This window comes from Sphaerodactylus townsendi, linkage group LG17, assembly GCF_021028975.2.
Source record: "Sphaerodactylus townsendi isolate TG3544 linkage group LG17, MPM_Stown_v2.3, whole genome shotgun sequence".
NCBI classification, from domain to species: Eukaryota; Metazoa; Chordata; class Lepidosauria; order Squamata; family Sphaerodactylidae; genus Sphaerodactylus; species Sphaerodactylus townsendi.
In genome coordinates, this window is record NC_059441.1 from 27847935 (window position 1) to 27867669 (window position 19735).

General features: G+C 46.1%; 1 protein-coding gene across 1 annotated transcript in view; it reads right to left on the reverse strand.

Annotated features, from left to right (window-relative positions):
* Positions 1-19735, reverse strand: part of SLCO3A1 (solute carrier organic anion transporter family member 3A1) — a 102572-nt gene that overhangs the window by 9266 nt on the left and 73571 nt on the right. The window contains 3 exon segments of the mRNA XM_048481653.1: positions 3986-4249; positions 13875-13926; positions 13929-13987. Of these exon segments, the coding sequence (XP_048337610.1) occupies positions 3986-4249; positions 13875-13926; positions 13929-13987 (375 nt within the window).

A 19735-nucleotide genomic window follows, 5' to 3' on the forward strand; every position in this document is an offset into this window, starting at 1 on the left:
AGGCATTGCAATCTCAGATCAAGAGGATCCAAGATTGAGTAGCCATAAATCGACTTCTCCTCCACTAAATCTGTCCAAGCCCTTTTAAAGCTATCCAGGTTGGTGGCCATCACCACCTCCTGTGGCAGCATATTCCAAACACCAATCCCTGCGTTAAGTGAAGATGTTTCCTTTTATTGGTTCTAATTCTTCCCCTAGCATTTTTCAGTAAGATGCCCCCCCTGGTTCTAGTATTGTGAGAAGAAAAATTTCTCTCTGTCAGCATTTCTACCCCATGCATGAATTTTATAGACTTCAATCATGTCTTCCCCCCCTCAGGCGTCTCCTCTCCAAACTAAGAGTCCTAAGCGCTGCAGCCTTTCCTCATAGGAGGTGCTGCAGATCCCTCAATCATCCTCATTAAGCCCTTCTCTGCACTTTCTATCTCTTAATATCCTTTTTTGAGATGCTGTGACCAGAGACTAGACACAATTACTCCAAATTGCAGGTCGCACCCACAGCTTTATATAAGGGCATGACAATCTTGCAGTTTATTCTCAGATTTCCTTTCCTAATTATCCCAGCATAGAGTTTGCCTTTTTTCACAGCTGCCATACATTGAGTTGGCTTATTCCCATGGAACTATCAGCTAAGGCCTTAAATCCCTTTCCTGGTCTGTGACTGATGGCACTGACCCTGGCATGTATGAAGTTTGGATTTTTTTGCCCTATGTGCATCCACTTTTGCATTTGCTACATTGAACTACATTGCCATTTCTTAGCCCACTCACCCTAATTTTATCAAGGTCAGCTTGGAGCTCCTGCTTAATCCTTGTGGTTCTCCACCACCCTACACTTAATTTGGTATCATCTACCAGAGCTTAGCCCACCCTTTACCTGCCTGCCCTACTTCCAGGTCATTTGTAAGATAGGTTAAAGGCACTGGTCCCCAATCTGGATCCTTGGGGGACTCCTCCCTACATCCTCTCCATTGCTTGAGAATTTTCCCATTTACACCCACTCTTTTGCTTCCTGTTTCTCAACCAGTTTTTTAATCCCATAGGGAGGGACTTCCCCTCTTATTCCTTCATTTACTGAGTTTTTTTCTCAATAGTCTCTAGTGAGGAACTTTGTCAAAACCTTTTGGAAATCCAAGTAGACAATGTCCACTGGTTCCCCTTATCCACATGCCCTGTTTACATCCTCAAAGAACTCCTAGTAAAGTTTGTAAGACCAGAGTTTGCCTCTGCAAAGCCATGCTGACTCTTTCTCAGCAGGTCTTGCTTTTCTACATGTTTTATAATTTTATCTTTAATGACAGATTCTACCTAATTTACCAGGAACAGATAATCAGAGCTGGCTGGCCTGTAATTTCCAGGTCCCCTAGATCCTTTCTTAAAGATTGGTGTGACATTGGCCATCTTCCAGTCTTCAGGATGGAGCCTGATTTCAAGGATAAAGTTGCATATTATTAAAGTGAGAGATCAGCAGTTTCATTAGCCAGGCTCTTTAAGAACTCTTGGGTGAATGCAATCTGGGCCAGAGGATTTGGTAACATTTAGTTATCAATGGCTGGAACTTCTTCCTTGTCTACCATATCTTTGTTAGTTCCTCAGTTAGCCTCCTAAAACTGGTTTAGGTGCAGAATTTTCTCACCTCCTCTTAGGTGAAGACAGATGCAAAGAGGAATTCATTCAGCTTTTCTGCAATCTCCTATCATCTTTACTTGCCTGTTCCCTTTGTCATCAACAGGCCTACCCTTCCCTTGCTGGCTTCCTGCTTTTGATGTACTTGAAGAACTGTTTATTTGCTGGTTTGATGTTCCTGTCATGTTCCTCCGCAATCCTTTTTGCCTCCTGCAAGCTAACTTGCTTCTCTTTTGCCTACATTTGTGTTCTCTCTGGTATTCTTTATCAGTTAAGTTGGACCATTTTCTAAAGAAGACATCTTTTTTTTCCTAATAGATTTCCTCAACGTCCTTATTGTTAACCATGGTGGCTTTCTTGCTTTTGGACTAGGCGCTGCCTTTTCCTAACCCTCTGTGGAACACATTCCAAGCTGAGCTTTTGTGACTGTGTTTTTTAAATAGCCTCAAGCATCTTGGACATTTTGGCTCCTCTTTGATTTTTCCCCTTTCAGCTTCCCTCGCTTTTCTCCCCCTCATCTTTGAAATTTCCCTTTCTGAAGGCAAATGCTTAGCTACATTATTAGTTGTCACTTGTTAGCATGCAGAGATACTGAATCTGACAACATTGTAGTGCAGCTGTTCCCTATCGGCTCAACAACTGACTTGCTTTGCCAGGTCCTGGGTCCCACATGGGAATTAGATCCTAGGATCCATCTCCCCTGGTTGGTTCTACAACCATCTGCTCTAAACCACAGTCATTTAGCATATCCAGGATATTTCTCCTCCTTACTATGGCCCTGAACATGCATTTTCCAGTTTATATGGGATGGTTTGATAGCCCATTACCACGACATTTGCTTTTGTTGGCCTCTCTAATTTCTTTTTTTTTCCATCTCAAGAGATCCTCTTGTGCTTTGGTCAGAGGATGATAGTATATTCCCTAATGTTGAAACTATGCTTCACCCCTGGTGGTAGTATCCCACAGTGCTTCTGTAGGGGAATCAGCTCCCTGCATTGTCCTGTTTTATGTGACACTATATATAGCACGATGTAGGGGCCCTCCACCCCAATAAGCCTGTCCTATCCTTCCCTGCTTAAGAACCTGTAACCTGGGATAACAGCATCCACTGGTTCTCCTCATTCCACAATGTCTCTGTAGTGCCCACTATATCAATGTCCTCCTTGAGCCTCTGGTACTCAGCTCTACATTTTAGGTGAGATGCTTCTACTATTAGCATAGAGACAGCAGCATACTCATCTCTGTCCTAACTTACAGGATTTATGTGTTTGCCCTCCTTTTAGACACTATCCCTTATCACATTGCTGTAGCTCTTCCTTGTATATTGGTTGGTTAAAAAACCTCCTTCTCTGTCTGCATCCATGGACTCTGTATTCCAGACCAATCACCTCAGCTCCCTATGCGGCTTTTCCCCAGGGATCCCAGTTTAAACTGTTTCTACCACCTTTTTTTAATGTTGGTATGGCAGCTCTAGTTCCCTCTTTCAGGTCTCTGTTGTCCCTTTTGCTTACAGGCCTACCTTGTCCAAGGGATTCCCCAGTTCACAACCGTCTGAAACCCTCTGCCTTGCACCACCTTCATTACGCATTTGAGACCCTATATGTCTCCAGCTTGCCTAAGCTAAGCCCTCAGATGGAACAGGTAGCATTTCAGAGGAATGCCACCATGGGAGTCCTAGTTTTAACCTTTTCCCTAGCAGCCTAAATTTGCTTCCAGAACCTCCCGGCTACATTTCCCAATGTCGATGGTACCAATGTGGATGGCTCACTAGCAGAATGAAACAGCCTATCCAGGCGTAGCAGTGGCGTAGGAGGTTAAGAAACTCGTGTATCTAATCTGGAGGAACCCGGGTTTTGATTCCCAAGCTCTGCCGCCTGAGCTGTGGAGGCTTATCTAAGGGGAATTCAGATTAGCCTGTACACTCCCACACACGTCAGCTGGGTGACCTTGGGCTAGTCACAGCTTCTGGGAGCTCTCTCAGCCCCACCTACCTCACAGGGTGTTTGTTGTGAGGGGGGAAGGGCAAGGAGATTGTCAGCCCCTTTGAGTCTCCTGCAGGAGAGAAAGGGGGATATAAATCCAAACTCTTCTTCTTCTTCAAGTGGCAGAGCGGCGAATCAAACCCGGTTCCTCCAGATTAGAGTACACCTGCTCTTAACCACTATGCCACCACTGCTAGTGGTATGTCTGCTATGTGCACCTGTAACTTCTGAAAAGACTTGAGTGACTTGGTGTTTGAAGAAGGACTGTTTTAAGGCAAAGGCAAAAGGAGAAAGCGTCTGGGCCAGGCGATGGATCTAACCCAGCATTAACCTGTCAGCTCCCACGGAAGCCACGTGAGTTACGGGAGAAGAGCGTCACCTCTCAGCTGCTGGAGACAAGAGCTGCCCTCCTCGGCTTCCAGGGAGTGTCGGAGGACCCCGTTGCTCGGCTTGGGCCTCTCGTAGTCCCGGTCTGGGAGCATGGCCTCCTCAGCCGCGGTCAAGTGCTCCGGCTGTTGTGTCAAGGATTGTGGGAACCCGAACATCAGGAGGGAGGAGAAGAAGAGTAAGGCACCGCAGAGGAGGAAGCCCGCCCACCACGCGCCGATCCACCGGGGGTCATCGGGGGTGATGTCCAGCTTACCTGCGGAGGACAAAAGCAAGGTTGGTGACCAGGGTGGGAGAGGGCAAACAGATACCTGCTTCACCTTTGGGGCGTGTCTAGGTTGGTGTCAGGCCTGTGCCATTCTGGGCCTGGCAGTTTGCATGTCCACATCTCAGCCCACATCTCATTATTGTCGCTCAAGGCTATGAAGGCCTCCCCCCCACCTGCTTGCGTGTAACTAGTTCAGCCAATTTGCCATGCTGGCAGGGGCTGATGGGAATTGTAGTCCATGGACATCTGGAGAACCACAGGTTGCAGACCCCTGAACTAGTTCAATAGATTTAATACGAAGAGTGCACAAACGACAGCATATTAATGAAATAGTTTTTTAGCTTCAAAGCACAGAATGGCTTAGCCCAATGTGTCACATCCTCGAGTCTGAATGCCCCCTTTTACGTTGGGGTCATTAAACAGGAATTTGTGTGTTTGTGTGTGGTGTCTGTATGGTTCTGGTATAGATCCATATTTGTGGGTGCACCCATTAAGTGTGTATATTTAGCAGGACTTGACAGGTTCATGCAGAGGTGGGATTCAGCTGGTTCGCACCGGTTCTCCATCTCCTAAGCCCATTCCCAAGCTTGCCGCCCCTCTCAAGATCACCCCGAGGGAATATTCCCAGTGTCGGCCTGAGAAAGGCATTTCAAATGAAGTCCATACATTCCTGCATAGCAAAGGCCTAACACAGGGGTCTGCAACCTGCGGCTCTCCAGATGTTCATGGACTACAATTCCCATCAGCCTCTGCAACCATGGTCAATTGGCCATGCTGGCAGGGGCTGATTGGAAATTGTAGTCCATGGACATCTGGAGAACCACAGGTTGCAGACCCTTGAACTAGTTCAATAGATTTAATACGAAGAGTGCACAAACGACAGCATATTAATGATATAGTTTTTCAGCTTCAAAGCACAGAATGGCTTAGCCCAACGTGTCACATCCTGGAGTCTGAATACTGAATATTATATATGGCATAAAACTGCTTTTTAGGACAGATAGCAACCCCAAAGATTTACGGGCAAGATCAACCAAACTGCGGATGAAGTAGGAAAAGTCAACCACGAAACGGGGCAAAACTGGGGAGCTCATCCCATTTTTGGACTTTTGGACTATTCCTGATTGCACGCTTTTGACGTGTTGAATTCATGCAGATATTTGGGCATTATTTGTAGTCGAGTTTGCATTGATATGATACAGTTTGTGCACTCCAATCTTATTTCTTTTCTTTTTTTGACAGAGCGACAAGCTTGGTAGATGAAGGGGATGCAGTGGACGTAGCATACCTTGATTTTAGTAAAGCTTTTGACAAGGTGTCCCATAATATTCTCGCAAGTAATCTACTGAAATGTAGACTAAATGCTACTATTAGATGGATTTCTAATTGGTTGGTTGATTGAATTCATTAATGGCTCCTTCATCTTGGAGAGAAGTGACTCGTGGGGTGCCACAGAGTTCTGTCCTGGGCCCAACGCTATTCAATATTTGTACCAACAACTTGGATGATGGAATAGAGGGCATGTTAATCAAATATGCAGATGACACCAAATTAGGAGGGGTACCTAATACCCCAGAGGACAGAGTCAGGATTCAAAATGACCCAGACAGATTAGACAGCTGGGCCAATGCAAAATGAATTTCAACAGAGATCAATGTAAGATTCTACACTTAGGCAGAAAAAATGAAATGCACAGATCTAGGATGGGTGACCCCTGACTTGACAACACGACATGCGTAAGGGATTTGGGAGTCTTAGTGGACCACAAACTGAACATGAGTCAGCAGTGTGATGCAGCAGCCAAGAAAGCCAATGTGATTTTGAGCTGTATCAACAGGAGTACAGTGTCAAGATCGAGGGGTGTAATTGTACCTCTCTATTCTGCCTTGGTTAGACCTTACCTGGAACAGTTCTGGGCACCGCAATTCAAGAAGGATATTGACAAGCTGGAACGGGTCCAGAGGAGGGCAACCAAAATGGTAAAAGGTCTGGAGTCCATGCCCTACGAAGAGGGGCTTATGGAGCTGGTTATGTTTAGTTTGGTGAAGAGAAGGTTAAGGGGTGACATGATAGCCATGTTTAAATGTTTGAAGGGATGCCATGCCATGTCGAAGAGGGAGCAAGCTGGGCCAAGCTTGTTTTCTGCTGCTCCAGAGACTAGGACACGGAGTAATGAATTCAAGGTGCAGCAAAAGAGTTTCCACCTAAACATTAGGAAGAACTTCCTGACATCAGGGCTGTTTGACAGTGGAATTCACTGCCTCGGAGTGTGGTGGAGTCTCCTTCTTTGGAGGGTTTTAAACAGAGGCTGGATGAACATATATCGGGAGTGTTTTGATTGTGTCTTCCTGCATTTCAGGGGGTAGGACTTGATGGCTCTTATGGTCTCTTCCAACTCTGTGATTCTATGATTCCATGATTCACTCTTTGTATTACATCTGCTCATTGAGCAATTTTTGGAGCCTTGGTTTAGCATTGTTCCTATTTTCATAGTTTCTGCACTGCATACTATACTTTGGCCGTTTCCGCACGGCCACGCTGCGGTGGTGCGTCGGCGTAAACGATGCCGACGCACCCCCCCGGGACCGTTTGCACGGATGGTCCCGGTATGGGTGGGGAAGACGGCGCAGCCTGCGCAGAGGCTACACCGTTCCCTGAACACCTTACTGTCCCTCCGGCCTTTCGGCGTGCCGCACAGGCCAGGGGACACCCCTCCCTGCCCTGCGCAACAGCTCTGGAGTCGCAGGGCAGGGGGGGCATGTCCCCTGGCCTGTGTGACGCGCCAGAAGGCCAGAGGGTCTGTAAGGCGTTCGGGAAAGGGGCGGGGAATGGCACCTTCCAGCCGCTGCCATTCGCACGGCAGCGTTTGGAAGCTGCTGTTTCCGAAAAACCTTGCTCAGGGAGCGAGGTTTGGAAACAGTGGTCTTCGCGCCGCTCGGGAGTTGAGGCCGGCGCTGCTGCGATGCGAACGGTCTCCCAGGGACGCTGTTTTTAGCGTCCCTGGAACACTGTATCTGGCCCATGCGGAAAGGGCCTTTGATTGCCTTTTGGGGGGGTGAAACTAAGCTACTTCACAAGTAAAGCAATACACATCCACAAAAATGGACAGTATCAACGGAATCCTTTTTATTCTGTTAAATGTTAACAAGGTCTGTGATCAATAGCTTAAATATATGGTAACTGCAGCAAGGATTGTATTTACAATAAGGTAGAAAGCTAAACTTTACCCAGATCTTATGGAATGGATGAGAAGAGAGTCACCGAATATTCAACAATGGTGAAACAAACATCTATAGTACAAGAGAAGATGGAAAATTTTCTTGAACTATTTAAATCAGCCGAACAGTAAAGTGAATAATCTTATAAACTATACTTGGGGAAACTGAAGAAATTAAAGGCAATAGTGATAAGAAATTGTTGAACTTTATATTCATTATCTGATATTTTAAAAAATTGTAAGAGTGTAATGATGCTGGAAAATTGTACGAATAGCAGATACCTGCAGGTTTCACAAGATTACTAAGTTTGATTTTATTGTATATATATATAAACCTTTAATGGCATAATTAAAACAGCAGCAATATACCAGAAAAATGGCGACCTCAGTGTAATGATACAATCTCCAGTACAGTTATAACCGTTTGCTGATGACAGAGCACAAAAAGTTAGCCAGCGCTTCCAATACACTTGCAGAACCGCAATCCAACATCGTTACCACAATTGATAGATTAATATTATCAATGGGGGGTTTTAACCACGGGTTTAGATATTTATTCCTGGCTAAACTGTGTAACGGGCAGTGTAATATCACGTGTTGGATTGATTCTTCGTAAGCTGAACTGCAGGGACAAAATCTTTCATTAAAAGGCACTTTCTGTATTCTGCCCTGAGTGGTAGCTGAAGGGAGAATATTGCACCACAACGAGGAGTCAGAACAAATCGCGAATTTGGGTTCTAAGACCAAATGATGGAAATACTTGGCCATGGTATAGGGTTTTAATGGTATACCCAAGTGCAAGGAGGAGCAGCGTTTATTAGCCTGCTGCATCAGGTGACTATACTCGAGATCATACAATCTCTTTTTGATAGTCAGCTTTAGCTCATTGGCATTCATTAAAACCAATGCATCCAAGGATAGACCCATTTCATGGATTTTCGCCTCAACAAAGGACCACCACTCGGTTTTGGCTATGAAAGAAAGAGCCTGGTAGGTAAAGCTTTTGTGACAGTTGTTAAAGCACAATCGTATCCAGAATTGGAAGGTCATGCACCATGCTCTTGTATGAAGTAGATGTTGGCCCACCTCCAAACAGACCGCAGCATATGGGACTGAGTGAGGTAAGCCGAGTATACTATAGAGAAAGCATGACTGAACTCTTTCGGATTTTATTGTAATGTAATAGAAAATGAAAAAACCTGATGAGTATCTGAATAAAAACTCATTTCATTACAGCTTTCTCTGAAATCTTATCTGCCTTGTCCAGGTAAGATCATTGTAAAATATAAACTATTCCAGTATCAGACTGGTATTTACACTGCCTGGATTACATATGAAGTCTGTAGTTTCTAACACAGAGAGTGAACTTTGTTAGTTCCATGTAATTTCATATGTGATTTTGCTAAGGTCAGTGCAAATTGTAATATTTATAGCCTATTTTCAGTGTTTGCCCCTCCCCCCCGTCTCACAAAGGCTGCCAGTAGATCCCACCCAACACATGTAAATCAAGCTTGCTAATTGCACCCTTTACACTTGTTAACAGGCAAATGGTTCTTTCTCCCATCCTGGACATTGCACAGGTATATCTACTGCTTCACTTGCTTCACTACCATCAGAGCCTCTGAAGACACCAGCCACAGATGCAGGTGAAACGTCAGGAGAAAATGCTACTAGAATACTGCCATACAGCCTGGAAACCACAAAACCCCCCAGTGATTCCAGCCGTGAAAGCTGCCAGGAGAATTACTCTTTTTAAAATCAACTTTTGCTGATTACTTGGGCAAAAAAAGAGAGGAGAAAATGCTATTGGAACACGGCCCTACAACCTGGAAAACCCACAACACCCCAGTGATTCCGGCCATGAAAGCCTTCGACAATACCAAAAAAAAAAAAGTATCATCAAGTAGCAGGCATAATTCTTGGCACCCCCTGGTAAAATAGTTCTACAACAGTCCCATTTGTTTTGCCAGGTAGGGTTAAGAAAAGAAGAGGAAGAATAGTTTGCACCGCCCTCTGCTGGCCACAGGAATAACCAGGGATGATCTAACCAAAGAAGTCCACAAAGATGGCCTAGTCGTAAGAGCAGTGGTGTAGCTCCAAGGGGACAGGGGGGTGCGCGCCGGTGCGGGGGCATGGCAGGGGCGTTCCAGGGCATGGCAGGGGCATTCCAGAGGGTGGGCAAGGGTGTGGTAGGACTGCAGAGTGCATGCGTGCCCTGGGTGCAGTTCCCCAAGAGGTTATGTTTCTTCCCCCATAATCAACCTGGAGATCCATAGTTGGTAAGCACCTTTTTAAAAGGCCAGCAACACCCATATGAAACCCCATTTTAGGCTGATCCTGTTCAAACATTAGAGAAGAAGAAGAAGAAGAGTTTGGATTTATATCCCCCCTTTCTCTCCTGCAGGAGACTCAAAGGGGCTGACAATCTCCTTGCCCTTCCCCCCTCACAACAAACACCCTGTGAGGTGGGTGGGGCTGAGAGAGCTCCGAGAAGCTGTGACTAGCCCAAGGTCACCCAGCTGGCGTGTGTGGGAGTGTACAGGCTAATCTGAATTCCCCAGATAAGCCTCCACAGCTCAGGCGGCAGAGCTGGGAATCAAACCCGGTTCCTCCAGATTAGATACACGAGCTCTTAACCTCCTTCGCCACTGCTGCTCCATTACAGTGAACACACTTACATCCTGCCTGTCTATGTGCATATGTGTTTGTAAGAAAGAACACACCAGTGTGTGTTCACCGTACTCACAAATTCTGGGACCAGTGGATTGGTAAATGCGGGGTTTCAACCACATGGTCATATGTACATTCATTGACTGTAACATGAGAATGATTCAACTTGTGTACAAAGGAAAATCAAGTGTAGGCTACACATGGATTACGTGTAGGATTGCTGACACTGCTACATTACTTCAGCGCAAAACCCGGACTGTCATAAAGTAGTTCTAAGAATTGTGGGAATTCTATGCTCTTACGATAGTGTTTCCAGGGCTTCCTAGAGCTACCATTTGTCACTTCCTGGGTTTACCCAGAATTGACATAGCATCACTGGCAACATCATGGGCACCCCCGGAAATAGTCGCAGTTTTGATGGGGGCAAATATGTTCTGGGGGAATGCTCTCTGCTCATTTCACAGAATAGCCGCAGCATTTCATCAAGTGATAGGGTAGATTTCAAAAAATCAGTCATTTAAAAAAAGTTAAAAGAAGGATTTTAAAAAATTTAAATAGTTTAAATAGTTTCCTATTTAAGATACATTATAGTTCAAAGGTCACTGATCACGAAATAAAGATTAATTTTTAATATGTAGGGTTAGACTGTATATTCGTGCAATGTTCAAATTTTCGGTAAATGAATCCCTTCAATCAACTCGCAATGCCGTGCTCTTCCAGAAGTTCCTATAAGACAATTTGGGGCAATGTTTCCATCTGTAAGGTATTATCACAGATGCTTGGTTTACACCAAGTGGTGTTCTGGAGGAACTATGGATGTGTGGGTTCCTATGCAGAGATAACAGCTCATTTCTTCACGTTAGCAGTAAGAATATTACAAAAATAGGAAGAAGTTAGAGAAGAGAGAAGAGAGAAGAGAAGAGAAGAAGAAGAGAAGAGAAGAGAGAAGAAGAGAGAGAAGAGAAGAGAAGAAGGAAGAAGAAGAAGAGAGAAGAAGAAGAAGAAGAAGAAGAAGAAGAAGAAGAAGAAGAAGAAGAAGAAGAAGAAGAGTTTGGATTTATATCCCCCCTTTCTCTCCTGCAGGAGACTCAAAGGGGCTGCCACAATCCTCCTTGCCCTTCCTTTCCCCTCACAACAAACACCCCTGTGAGGTAGGTGGGGCTGAGAGAGCTCCGAGAAGCTGTGACTAGCCCAAGGTCACCCAGCTGGCGTGTGTGGGAGTGCACAGGCTAATCTGAATTCCCCAGATAAGCCTCCACAGCTCAGGTGGCAGAGCTGGGAATCAAACCCAGTTCCTCCAGATTAGATACATGAGCTCTTAACCTCCTACGCCACATGTAGAGTTGTAAAAAGCAGTTGTAAAAACCCTTTCACTTCTGCTGTTGCTTAATGCCATTGTTCCTTTGCAAATATATGTACACAGAATTTATCCCTTACCTCTGAAGTTTTAAGAAGTTTAATGAATAGAAGATTGTTTGGAGTGGAACAGATCTGCACAAGGAGCTAAGTGAGAGGAGGGAGGGGCAAGCAGTCAAAATGAAAGTAAAACCTTTTGAGCAGAATATGCCACACGTCTTGGGATCTTTCTGTATACAGCCTGAGATTGATCATATTACTCTCTCCTCGAAGGAGAAAATCTATAACGGCAGTAATCCATAGGAAATTCTACTACCCCCTGTATACCAGGGCCAAGAGGCAACATCAAACCTCTGGGTAAGGCAGGCATTATTCCAAAAATGAGCAGCAGACTCTTATCTGGTGAAGCAGTTTGCTTCCCTGCTCCTCCACATGAAGCCTGCTGGGTGACCTTGGGCTAGTCACAGTTCTCTCGAAACTCTCTCTTTTCAGAACTCTCTCATTCACAAGGTGCATGTCGTGGGGAGAGGAAGGGAAAGTAATTGCTTTGCAACTCCTTAAAGGTAGAGAAAAGCAGGGTAAATCTTTTATCTATACAGTTCCTCCCAGTGGCTACTGATACCCTTTTTCGGCCTTCCACAGCCTAATCTGTAGGACACAAAGAGTATTTGGGCTAACAACCAACCTGGCCTCTTACACCGAATTCTCCAGATCTGACGCATGAAATCAAAGTCGGCCTGCAGAACACTGGATTCCGCATCCAGAAATGCAGAATTCTGTGCTCTGAATAAGCTAAGCATGTGGAGCGCATCGGCCCAATCACCCTTGCATGTGTGTCAAGTGCCATCAAGTTGCGGCCAACTCAAGGCGACCCCAGCAAGGGACTTTTGAGGCTGGGGATTAAGCAGAGGTGGTTTGCCGTTGCCTTCTTCTGCAGAGTCTTCGGTGGTCTCTCATCCAAGTACCGGCCCTGCTGAGCTTCCAAGACCTGGTGAGATCTGGCTATTCAATGCTGCCTTCCCTCTCCCAATTGCTCTCACTTGGCACCCTCCAAACAGAGCCACTGCCTCAACCGCTGCCGGTCTTGGCTTTTGAGGTGGGGGGAGAGCGGGCTGGCTGGCTCTTTGTTTGGGGTGGGGGGAGTCTGGGAGGGAGGGGGAGATGCTCTACCCTCTTCTGTACCTGGTTCACCCTCCCTCGCCCCCAATGTTCAGCTAAGTTCTGTATGGCATCAGCAACGAACCTCCGATGCCTGGCAGGGCCTGGCTTGGTTATTGAGGAGGGGAGACGGTGGGTGGGGGAAGGGAGGGCTTCCCCCAGGCCCTGCACGGTTAAGGTGACCAGACCTGTGACAAGGCGGGAAACTGCAAGCCCCAAAAGGCCGTGCTCCTGCGGCCCCGCGCGCAAGAGGCTGCTGCACTGCCTTGCACCCCAGAAGGCAGTGCGGCAGCCTCCCAAAAATCAGGACAATTTAAATCGGGACAATTTTAAAAATTAGGACAAGTTGTTTGAAGGCTGGACTGTCCCGCCAAAAGCGGGACGTCTGGTCAGCCTGTGCATGGTATCAGTGGCTTACTGTCAAGGTCCCGTCATTGGTCCTTTTCGGGGGGGCGGGGGGCGGGGAGAGATGGCAGGAGGAAAAATGGAGGCTTGGCGGGGAGGGCGACTTCCTGCTGCCCCCCCCCCATTGGGTTCGGCCTGCTCCTGGGTCAGGGGAAGGCAGGCTTTCAAACAGATGGGGAAGCAGGGCTAGGTGGGCGCGAGGATCCATTCTACAACAAAGAAAGTCCGGCATGTTGAGTTCTGTGGCAGAGGAATATACAATCCTACTAACATCTTTTACTGAGACAGACTATAGTACATAACAATTTCCTCAATTTTCCCTTCTGTATCCACCAACATCGCCCAATCGATAACTTGTAAACATTTTATAAAATATTTCAAACAGGGGTCTGCAACCTGCGGCTCTCCAATTGGCCATGCTGGCAGGGGCTGATGGGAATTGTAGTCCATGAACATCTGGAGAGCCGCAGGTTGCAGACCCCTGACTAGAAGCTTTCTTTCTAAACCTCTTTGGTTGCCCTTCCTTGTTTCTGCAGTAGGACTTTAGGAAATCATGGGGATTTGGGCCACTTGGAACCTCGTTTAGCAATTAATACCCATTTTAGAGAGATGGGGTTTCACTCCGGACCAAGAACTGGGTGCAACTCAAAAGCTTGCACGTCCTTCTCACAGTTACCCTCCGCCCCACAATTATCCTTCTCTCCTCTGCACCCAGCCCCATCGTATGCCAAGCTGCTTCAAGTGACCCGGATTCCAAACGCATTTGCCATTATTAAAAAAAAGAAGAAGTTAAAATGCAGTCTTTACTTGTGTGTCAATGAAGAACTTCATCCACAGCTATGATTTTGGTACAGAAAGGAGCCCTAAGATAAAAAGCTGCATGAGTATTGGCCCAAACACTAGCATTGTAAACAAGATCCCTGCAAGGAAACACAAAAGAAACAAGGTAGAGTTCAGTGAGAGGCACAACGTCTTTGGCATGCCTGGAACTTGGGATTGTCTGTGCACAATTCGTGGCTTCCGCGTAAATGGAGTAATTTGATTATTTCTTTGATTATTACCGTGCCCTTTCCTAACAAAGGGCAGTTTCCAATAAAAATACAAATATAACAGGAGGACAATTGAATATGTAAAATACCTTAAAACCCAAATAATTAAAAAAAAAAACATGTTACAGTGTCACCCTCAGTTTCTAAATCCGCCATAGTCAATATGCTAGGAATGTCATAACTCTCTTCTACCACCCAGACCTTTTTGAATGAACAAGTTAACAAAATATTCAGCAATGGCAAAGCAAATATCTTGGGATCTCAGTAGACCCTCTGCAGAGTATGATGATGATGAAGAAGAAGAAGAAGAAGAAGAAGAAGAAGGAAGAAGAAGAAGATGAAGAAGAGGAGGAGGAGGAGGAGGAGGAGTTTGGATTTATATCCCCCCTTTCTCTTCTGCAGGAGACTCAAAGGGGCTTACAATCTCCTTGCCCTTCCCCCCTCACAACAAACACCCTGTGAGGTAGGTGGGGCTGAAAGCTCTGAAAAGCTGTGACTAGCCCAAAGTCACCCAGCTGGCGTGCGTGGGAGTGTACAGGCTAATCCCCTCACAACAAACACCCTGTGAGGTAGGTGGGACTGAGAGAGCTCAGAAGAACTGTGACTAGCCCAAGGTCACCCAGCTGGCGTGTGTGGGAGTGTACAGGCTAATCTGAATTCCCCAGATAAGCCTCCACAGCTCCGGCAGCAGAGCTGGGAATCAAACCCGGTTCCTCCAGATTAGATACACGAGCTCTTAACCTCCTACGCCGCTGCTGCTCCTTGAGAGAAAATGGAAAGCTTTTTGGGATTATGCTAATTGAGGACTTGGATAGTTATACAGTCTAATTACCTGTATAACTAGAGTTTATAAGGACTGTACAGACAACAAGTAGGATTTATATCCCCCTTTCTCTCCTGTAAGGAGACTCAAAGGGGCTTACAAACTCCTTTCCCTTCCCCCTTCACAACAAACACCCTGTGAGGCAGGTGGGGCTGAGAAAGCTCCGAAGAACTGTGACTAGCCCAAGGTCACCCAGCTGGCGTGTGTTGGAGTTCACAAGCTAACCTAGCTCACCAGATAAGTCTCCACAGCTCAAGTGGCAGAGCGGGGGATCAAACCCGGTTCTCCAGATTAGAGTGCACCTGCTCTTAACCACTACACCACAAGGACCAATGACTGAGCCTGTATTATAATTTCTGGAGCCTTAAGAATTATGAGTGGAATTGAAGATGTTGTAAAATTAAACAATGCAGTTGCATGTAAGCCTCACGATGGTTGTTAAGATTGATTTTAATTCCATGTACCAAGTTCTTTTTTTAAAGAACGGCAAATCTCTGTGGAGGATGGGCCGGCTACTGCTATCTTCACCTCTCGGATGCTGGCCTACAACCTTACATTTTCAACATAGGGCTTTTAGAAGGGGAAAAAAACCTTCTTTTTTGGTCTTGAAATCACAGCCATTGCTTCTAGCAGCTTTGCTGTGACACCAAGGGAAAGAAACAGTTCGTACTTGTAAGGGAGACTTCCAAAGGAGACCCTAAACTTCCTTGCACAACTTCCTTCCTTCCTTTGCCCTCATCAAAGAGCGGCTACTAGCAATGGAGTATCAACAACTGCAGAGCTTGGCCAACAAATCCTGCTCGCCAATGAACGTGGCAATTGCATTTGCGTAGGGAAACCCAGCCTACTATATTGCAGCGCTTACCAACCCTATATATAGGAGAGCCTACATGCTGGCTAGATTTAACATTATGCCATCCCCGCTCCATAGAGGAAGACTCAAGGGTCTACCAAACGATAAGAGGCTTTGCCCCTGCAGTCCTGGGCAGTTGGATTCCATTGCGCACATCCTCCTCCACTGCCCGCTTTACCAGAATCCAAGATCCAGCTTATTATTACAAGTCATTGACTCTATGAAAACCCTGACAGAGGTTGATAAAGTAAATATGATCTTAAACTGCAATGACCTTGACTGTTGTCTCGCAGTGGCAAAGTTTCTGGCTGAGGTTTGCGAACTGAACTTATGATCCAGTGTGAAGGTTTATCTAGTAATTTTAACTGTATTTATATTGTATGTTCTGTATGCCAATAAAGGCTTATTGAAATGAATTGACTTCCTTGGTGGTTTCCCTTGGAAGTCTCCCTTCCAAATACTGCTTCTTTCCAAAGGAGCCCTTCGCGCCACCCAGAGCCACTAACAGCAGTCCCCAAATCACCCTGCAAAGACCGGACCCAAAGCAAAATTCGTTGGCACGCGATCAGAGCCAAATGATTCTCATTTTCAATGGACCACGAGACCCCAAGACAACATCATAACTGATCATGTTAGCACTGAAAGTCTAACTGCATTTAATCGCATTTAATCACATTTAAGTCTTATGTAATCATATCTAGTCACATTTAATAGCATTTATTTGTCACTGATACTCAACATTTACGATATACTTATTCCTATGTTATACTAGTTATTTGAAGTTAGTCACTGTAAGAAAAACCTCTAACTCTCCACTTGAGCTGAATAACAAAGAACTAAACAACATGGATATCTACACGCTCTGCTGATTCAGCAGACTCTGAAGGCATAAGTAAACTATAGCCTAAAACAAGCCCCTATCGCATAACAAAAGAAGGCCTTTAAGGGCACACCAGCCAAACGTATGGCAGTAAATCCTCCTGCCTGAACCAAGGTCGGAGACAGAAAAGTTAAGTTAGAGTTGCACTTGCCTCTGTCAAGTGCATTCCTCCTGTCAGATTCTGTGTTTTGCCATCCATCTAAAGGGTGAAGGTAGGGGCACTGAGATGGTGCCGAGGATCGAGAAGCGGGAGAAAGTTGTTTTAATAAAGTGGAAAATTGTTTAAGGGTTGTCCTGTAATTAACCCTGAGTTTAACGAGGTAATAAAATGAACATGTAATAAAGAAACGATCAATCTATGGGGCATACCTCTCAGAGATGGCAAAAGATAACATCTCTGTGTCAAGAAAATCATTAGCCTGGCAAAATTATGTCTGTCATTAAGTTTTTGTATGTTATTCCAGGGTGTCAAGAACTTTGTAATGTATAGGAATTTAATGACTTATCATGTGAAATTTTGTCTATAAAAAGGACAGTCCCAAAGCTGAAATTGAGTCTTTCCTCCCAGGGTGCTATTGCAACCTGTTCCTTTCTAATAAACTTACTAACTTCTTGAAATCATTTTCTTTGTTTGTCTCTTTGATTCTCTAAATCTGAATTGGGTAACTTATCCTGTTCCCTCTAATCGGGGTAACAATCAGGACAAACCCAATATCACACAAATGGCAAGAAATGGCCCTGATGGCTCAGGTTAGGGTGGACTCAACAGATCTTAGAAGCACAGTTGGGCCTGGTGAGTACTTGGATTGGAGACCACCAAGGAAGTCCAGGGTGGCTACGCTGAGACAGGCAATGGCAAGCCACCTCCACCTGTCGCTTGCCTTAAAAACTCAGGGTCGCCATAGGTCAGCTGGAACTTGACGGTACTTTACACACACAACAAGAACGCTCTTTCAGGTTCCCAGAGATCTTCCATGGGCTAGATCAGGGGCCGGCAACCTGTGGCTCTCCAGTGGTCATGGACTACAATTCCCATCAGCCCCTGCCAGCATGGCCAATTGGCCGTGGTGGCAGGGGCTGATGGGATTTGTAGTCCATGAACATCTGGAGAGCCGCAGGTTGCAGACCCCCGGGCTAGATGTTGAACACGCACCAAAAAAAAATCTTGAGGGAGGGGGAGTAGAAAGATGTTTAGGTCATATTGGTAATGCTTGGGGTCCGTCTGTCGTTTATCACTTTCATAAAATGGAAGCCACCGGCTCTTGGAGATGAAATGGAATCAGAAGCCATTGGCATTACTATAGGTTTGAGATTCCACCATGTTTGATGCATGGACCGATAGGCAGGAATTGATAAAATCGCAGGCCACGCTGCAGCTAGGTTATTTGGGAAATGTATTTCAGTCTCTGATTCTACCACTAGAGGGCAATGCCAGCTCATGCAAGGAACAAGAAAAGCTAATTCAACAGAATGGATCAGAAAATCCATTCAAGTTCATTGGCGGTTAGGAAGAAGCGCTTAGCAATTTAATTACTTCACAGCAATGCTGAGCCTTTTAAAGAGGTTGATCGACATGAATTTCCTCCTGTTGCGGAATGGGAACGCCACTTTGCACATTACGAACATAAGGTCTCATCAATCCTGCGGGTAGGAACAGTGGCGTAGCGTCCAGGGAGTGGGGTGTCTTGCCCTGGGCGCGCACCGGCGTGGGGGTGTGGCGGGGGCGTCCCAGGGCGGGGGCGCAGGGCACACACGTGCCCCGGGCACAGTTCTCCCTCGCTCTACCCTTGGGTAGGAAGCTCAGCTAGGATCAGAGCAACAGCGCACACGAAGATCTTCTGCACTGTTCCATTTCCCCAGCCAGAAACAATCCAGGGACGGGGCGATTCTTGGGCCTGTTGGAGATAATGCTGCCAGCTTCCAGGTGGGGCCAGAATTATACCTGAGCTCCAGACAAACAGAGATCTGCCCTCCTGGAGAACATGGTTGCTCTGGAGGGTGAACGTGATGGATGTTTTGTAGGGTAGAACAGCAAAACAAAGAAAAATAGGTATAATCTAGCATAAGCAACCAAAAAACTCAAAATGACTCCATACCTGACCTACAGTAATGCTCATCATAAGCCTGAATAGAACGCAACAAGTACTATAACCATTTCATTTCTCAGTGCAATCAAGTGCAATATAAACAGAAACAATTTACTGTATTGTCGAAGGCTTTCACGGCCGGATTCAACTGGTTGTGGTGGGTTTTCCAGGCTGTGTGGCCATGGTCTGGTGGACCTTGTTCCTAACATTTCGCCTGCATCTGTGGCTGGCATCTTCAGAAGTGTATCACAGAGGGAAATCTGTTAATTCCCGTCTTCTGAAGATGCCAGCCACAGATGCAGGCGAAACGTTAGGAACAAGATCCACCAGACCACGGCCACACAGCCCGGGAAACCCACCACAAGAAGAAACAATTGACATAGATTGAGCAATATAAACATGTGAGTGGACCACTGATCATTGGAGATCTAGTGTCCCTTAAATATAGTCCTTGTGAGCCACCTAGTTCCTTTTTGGCCTGTTCCATGGAATGAGTAAGTCCACTTCATCAACAAAAGTTGTTAAAACCTGGCCCAACTTCAGTGAGAGCAGCAGCGGTGTAGTGGTTGAGAGCAGGTGCACTCTAATCTGGAGAACCGGGTTTGATTCCTTCCTTCCCCTCTCCGCAACAGGTACCTTGTGAGGCACGTGGGGCTGAGAGGGTTTGGAGAGAGCTGTGACTGGTCCAAAGTTACCAGCAGGCTTCATGTGGAGGAACTGAGCCTGGTTCCCCAGATTAGCGTTTGCCACTCACATTATTACCCCATATGTCCCTACTCGGCCTCTGCGCTCAGCAGAGGCCAATTTGCTGGTGGTTCCCGGCCCCTCAATGATACGGCTGGCCTCCACATGGACCAGGGCCTTCACGGCCCTGGCCCCGGCCTGGTGGAACACCCTTCCTCCAGCTGTCCAGGCCCTGCGGGACCTTGGTGAGTTCCGCAGGGCCTGTAAGACTGAGTTGTTCCACCGGGCCTTT